We start from the raw sequence: 6,457 nt of genomic DNA, 5'->3' as shown, positions 1-6,457 counted from the left end.
CATGCATGGTTTTCTAAAATGTCACTAGGGTTGTTACCGGGGTTCTAATGTCTACTAATTATCGATGTTCTTACTGTTATCATGGGGGTTCTTACTACTATCACCGGGGTTCTTATTGCTAATAACTGAGGTTTTTTTTTCAACTGCCACCGAGGTTCTAACGACTAACAACGGGGTTTTTATGTTTATTACATGTATTGCATGTGCCGGGATTCTGTTCCTACTAAAGGGGTTGTAATGCATATCACCGTTCTAATATCTATCACCGTGGTTCTTATGCCTTTTAGCAGGGTTTTAATGCTTATCAACGGGGTACTAATATCAATCCTCTAGGATCTAATGCCTAACATCAGGACTCTTATTACTATCATAGGGGTTTAATGCCTATCACCGGGTTTTTAATGTATCATGGTTTTTACAGATATAAATATTACAGAAGTGTAGATTAAACGCTAGAAAAGTGTCTCCGCGCATGCGAACTGAACGGTGCTTATTCCGGTGACTAGATACAGAAACTTATTAATATGATACCTCTAAAAACACGAGGGCGCAGTCATGATGCGGTCGTTATAAGAATTATAAACATGAAAAACTCAGGCTAAATACAGATTTTTAAACTTCTACTTTCACTTTCAAAATGGTGAAAACAGGACTCTGACTGGCTAGCGGAAGGGTTGTCAGAACGAGCACGTCTTCAGATCCAAAGCATAGCGTTAATTGGAGATGTACTTTAGTCAGATTGGGGTTTCATTTTTTCTTACAGGATCAATATATAGTACAACCACGGGCACTCGTTTCGATCAATAAAAATATACAATGCAATATTATACCCCTCTAGCCTGTAAATCACCAAAGGGTGCGAAAGCCTTCTGGTACGTAAACTTTATGGGCGGTGTTCTCGACCGACGATTTTTTATTACGGTACACGTAATAGACAACTGGGCACCTATTGCAGTAGAAAGTGTACAAATTTATCTATCGATGTAAACCAGTACCATATTCTGACCATGATTTCTGTTCGAGATAAAATCAACTTTCTTCGCCGTATTTTGCTACCCGCTCAGCTATCAAACATTTATTGGCATAACTTCCGGTAACTATACTGAGTAAATAAAGCAGGCGTGTATAAAGTATGCGGAATTTTGCTACCGGACATAAAAAAAACACCTAGGGGCGCCCAGTGGGGCACAACATTACTTCTGGCAAAGAACGTATTCAATTTAGAGATCTCAAAATGGATTCATCCATGACATTTCCTGTAGCTACATGGTATGTAAATATAAAAGAAAGCATTTGCGCACACGTGTCTACTTGTAGTGGATAATTCTGGCACTCGATGCGGTGGTCAGACATTGCTGTATCTGAATTTTCTTTAAAAAAAAAAAGCAATGGGATTTTCGTTGTAATAGTTTGTACAACACTCTTATCAATCATTTAAGTAAACTAAGTGGTAACGTACAACATGAATTCCAGCATACAAGCATATATAGGGGGTCTATGTAGGACACAGATGATCTCCCATGGGCTACCCGTATTGGACCTATATTGGTTTTGCAATTTTGGCATTGTTACGCACTAGGGTAGTTAATCTGTCTGGATGTAGCCTTCGGTTAGGAGCTAAATACTTTCAGGAGGACTTGGCCGATCGACATGAGAAAGCTTCTTCAAATGTATTAGGTCAAAGACTAGGAACTCTGTACTAACAGTTTATGAAGTTTAATTTGTGTATTTTCTTATAAGTTACACAAATAATTCAAACACAAAGTATCAACGAATAAAATGTTACACGAACTACATTAAATTTCAAAGGAACTCAGCAATTCACAAGATACCACGCAGTGTTTATAATGTCACACAGTATATATGTAGAAGACAGTGTTAGCTTTCCATAACTTAATTAAATGCAGTATTAACTTGAGCATTAAACTCTATTCATCACTTAATATATCTCAAAAGGCCTAAATAATTTACCATTCAGCAATGAGGACTTGTAAAACATCAGTACAAATATTCATTATTAAGACTGTATAGGCTTTCCATAACTTCAAAAGATAAGTACATGTGTACTTAGTAACGTTCATTTCAATAAGGCTGTTTTTGCATTAAATCCACTTGAAAAAGTAATATAAAATAAATGTTCCTTCAAATCTTCTAAATGTATATCAAAATTACTTCAGCTTTATGTTAAAATGTGCTTACACCAATATAATTCATGCTGAGACTATTGTATTTGAATCTAAGATAAAGACTGGTAAAACTCTCAGGACTAGCAAAAACGTGCTCTTAAGCTTATTGTTCAGAACTGGAATGACCCAGATGGTCACAAATCTGGCCCTTTTATAGTAGGCAGGAAAATTGACCAAGAAAAATTGGTCAAAATTGGTCACACGGTAAATTTACCAAATAAAAATGGTCAGTGACCAAAAACAATTGGTCACAGTGACCAAGTGACCAAACATACTTGGTCACAGTGACCAAGTGACCAAAAATAATTGGTCACAAGCCTTAATTAATGGAGAATTCTGTCAAATGCTTCAAAATGGATACTTTATACAATAAAAGAGTGATTTACAGTAAAATTATGTACCAGGGGGTTAAATCTGAGGTTTTTATTAGCTTTATACATCTTTAAAGATGACAACGATTATGTTTGCTGCTTAGTAACGGAAGTAAACAATCCCACAATGCAGCGTAACCAATACACCTCCTGTCAGAAAAATGTGGCAATTACAGTGAATTCTCAGGAAAATAAAGCTGATTTACACAAAATAGGATTGAATAAAAGGATGACAGTTGTCTTAAACAAACATTTAAATAACATGGAGTGATTGTGCAGCTGCTACAGTGATTCACTTACAGGAAAAACGATGTAAAATGCAGATAAATGTAGAAACGAATCCAGTCCAGAAAGTAAACAAACTCCACAAACATGGATTAGAATCTAGATTAAAAACGGACATAGGACTGTATAATATGTGTTTGATCGGTCATTTTATCTAGATCAACACATATGTTTACAATTCTGTGTTACGTTACTTGCAGCTAAAGATGAAAAACAAGGAAAAATGACTAGATTTAGCACCTGAGATGAGCAAAGTATGTGGTAAGTTCTCATTATCCGGGGCATTACATTACCCCCTTCTTTTAAAGGCAAAACTCCGATTGCCTTACTTTACATAAATAATTGAATAATCTCAATGTAGACTAGCGAATTAAGTATCTGAGTTTAAAGATTATCACAAAAGCACAAAAGGAACTGTTAAACAATTTAGAGTCCAAAGACTTTAGATAAATTCCTTAAACATTTAACTGATCAACACTAAAACAACTAACTAATTGTCTGGGCTACGCCCTATTAAGACATCTACGCTTTAACAGTCACCTCCAAATGTCAACTATTCAAACGGCTTCAATGTTTTAAGTATAAATTTTCACTATCAAATCAGTGACATAGTCTTAACTGTTTATTTCATTCGTATGAATTGCGCGCACATACAGCACTGATGATTAAGTTTCTTAAGGTTATTCAGTTTCTATAGTTAAACTCGCGTAAATTCATTTCCGCTATCAATCTACAAGTTTATTTATAAATAAATTGCCTTCACTGGTCCATTGTAGTTTCAGTTACAACACACTAAAAGTGTTTCTTAGCATATGCGGCGACTATTTATGGAGATTAGTTTCAGTTCAATACAAGTCTAAGTTTAAATTTTGAAATGTTTTATCATTATCATTGTTTGGTAAATAATGATATTCAGTCGCGATCGGATAATAACGTATTTTGTACAGTTTTAATATTTCCAGTTAGAGTTAACTTTGGTTACTGTACTCTTCACAGATGGTTTAGTGTTCTCCTTATCGGCCTCCTTGCTGTTACGGTCGCGTCTGACATCCCTGCTCGGTGACTTCTCCGGTTCCCGTCTCTTCTCCAGCACCCTCTCAATGCGTTCCAAGCTAGCCACCGCCTTTACCAGAGTCTGATCAGTGCATCTAAGAGCTCTACTCCCTCTATCGATAGCATCAACAATGCTCTTTGCTGCTGACTCTATGGCGTTCACAATAGGTGACAGGTCCACAGGTGGGCAGTAAGAAGGGGTTGGATCATCCTCCTTTGCCTTCTTATTGCTACTTTCTTCATCATCATTTCCTCTTTTCTCCGATTTACGATTGCTCTCTATCTCTATCATTAAAGGGTCTGTTTCTGAAGCCACTCGCATCAGTGCAGGAAGAATGTCCTCGTACGACGAATTATCCCTCACCGGCTCATCCATCAGGGGAGTCTGCTCACCCTTCCCGCTGGTACTGTTGTTACTGCCTCCCCTGAACTGACCAAGTGTAGAGTTACTTGGTTCACTCGATTGGTATAAGTCTTGGAGGCACATAGTCGTTGGCATAGTCTGACTAGAGGTTTGAGTGACTCCAGGGAAGTGATGCCCAGGCTCTGGCATGTTTGAGTTCAAGGTCGAGTTAACCGTGGTCACCGTTGCTGTGGTCACCACAGTCCAAGAGGAACTCCTAGTAACGCTGGCAGGTAACGGAGGCGTGGTCAGCACCTGTTGGGCCCCACCAAACACTGGGAAATAACTGCTAGTGTTGCTACTCCCAGTAGCAACTGGCATGGTGAACGTGGCGGTGTCTTAGGAGGAGTTGTAAGCACCTGCTGGGGTCCACCGTATACTGGCAACTGGAAACTTGGGACACTACTCACTGCAGCAGCTGGCATGGTCATCAAGGAGGTGGTCCTAGGAGGAGCAGAAGTCAGCACCTGCTGGAGTCCATTGTATACCGGGAACTGAATGGTACTGTTCGCCGGAGCAGCAGGCATTGACAAGGAAGGGGCCTGGTACGGCATTTCAAGGGGACTGCCCTTGGCCCAATCTGGTAAGGACAGGGCATCGAAGTCGTCCTCGCCTTCCTCGAAAATGCTGTCTCTGTCATCCAGCGGATCCTCTTGTCTGGTGCACTTCCTGCCGTGGTCTTCATGAGTGAGCAGGATCATGTCCTCGTCTCCAACATATTTGGGGTTGCTTGACCGATTCAGCACCCTGGAATGGTCCACCTTGCCACCGGCCTTCGCTACTTCCTCCTTGTGCCGCCTGTACTGTGAAATGTGGTTGACCAGTGTGTCCTTGTCAAAGCACCGAAAGCTACAAAGGGAGCAGGAATATGGCATCTGATCAAATGGCACGTGATGCTTCAGAATGTGTGCTACTGTACGGCCTCTCCTATCGACCTTCAGACATCTTCTGCATTGGTACTGTCTCCCACGATAGGCAGCTTTCCCCTTACTACCAGAAGCCTGAAATATTTAAAAGTATGCCAGCCTTTAATTCAATGCCAAAGCACGGGCTAAGTTGTTAATGTTAAATTAAGACATGCACTTTTGATTGATACAGGTGTCTGAATGAATTCCTCATTAAAGCTTTTTCATACAACACTGCTTTAGCATGCTAATCAGACTGCATAAACTTTCATTAGGTACCCTTTCTTTAAGCACTAGCTGCAGCGTAATTTCAAACACAGTGATTTAATAATCTCATTTTATAACTTTATTCCGGGAAGAAACTTTAAACATATTCACTATTCACAGGTTAAATTTTGAGTATCTTGTGCCTTCCTAGAATTCCGATATGCTTGCTAAACATATTACGGTTAAACCAACATATCAAGGTAAAATGTTTCACAGCAACAATTATTCCTCTAATTAAATTAAAAAATTACACAAATCTTATTTCACATGTTTATTAAACATTTTAATGACATACACATATTCACTCATGATAAAATATCTTTAATGCACCTATTTCACAGATGAACACGCTGTACATCAATATTCTACACACACAGGGAAAATATTTTAAAGATCACTTTTGACATAATAGACACACTGAATTCATTTGTTTTCACTAATTCTGTCTTCTTAATTTTTTAGCCAATGAAATGATCCACTTTGGTAGATTTTCCCCTCTATACGGCTTTAATTTGTTGTGGTGAAATAATCTTTCACGGCCCTGCCTATCCATCTGAATCACAAATGACAGGTCGGACTGCTTCTTCTTGACTAGGTACGGGCCTTCAAAGGCCTTCTGCAGTTTGGGCATCACACCAACTTTCCTAGACTCGTTCAAGCACCATACGGCATTTCCCACCTCATATCGATGAAAACTTTGTCTGGTATCATACAGTTGTTTGCTTCTTTTAGCGTTGTTTTAAGGTACCTTCGAGCCACTTCATGTGCCCTTTGGAGATTATCCTTCAAGTCTTCAACGTAACAGGCATATGACGGTGTCTCTTCAGCATTCACATCTTTATGACCGAAAATAAGGTCAGCTGGCAGGCGCACCTCTCTTCCAATTGCCAGTAAGTTTGGGGTTAGTTTTGTCGATTCATTTGGCGTAGATCTGTAGGCACCAGCCAGGCAACCAAGATTCTGGTCCCACTCATCTTGCTCTCCGAC

At 39.3% G+C, this 6,457-nt stretch overlaps 1 protein-coding gene across 1 annotated transcript; it reads right to left on the bottom strand.

Moving 5' to 3' along the window:
- Positions 1-4,546: 4,546 nt before the first annotated feature.
- On the bottom strand, positions 4,547-6,101 carry LOC128547392 (uncharacterized). Its single transcript, XM_053520120.1, has 2 exons — positions 6,033-6,101; positions 4,547-5,299 (listed from the first exon to the last, which is right to left on the bottom strand). Exons 1-2 carry the CDS (start codon positions 6,099-6,101, stop codon positions 4,547-4,549), a joined length of 822 nt encoding a protein of 273 aa, XP_053376095.1.
- Positions 6,102-6,457: the final 356 nt, after the last annotated feature.

The sequence above is a fragment of the Mercenaria mercenaria genome, chromosome 1 (genome assembly GCF_021730395.1).
Source record: "Mercenaria mercenaria strain notata chromosome 1, MADL_Memer_1, whole genome shotgun sequence".
NCBI lineage: Eukaryota > Metazoa > Mollusca > Bivalvia > Venerida > Veneridae > Mercenaria > Mercenaria mercenaria.
Note: the sequence above shows the minus strand (reverse complement) of the source record. Positions and strands in the feature narration are given on the sequence as shown.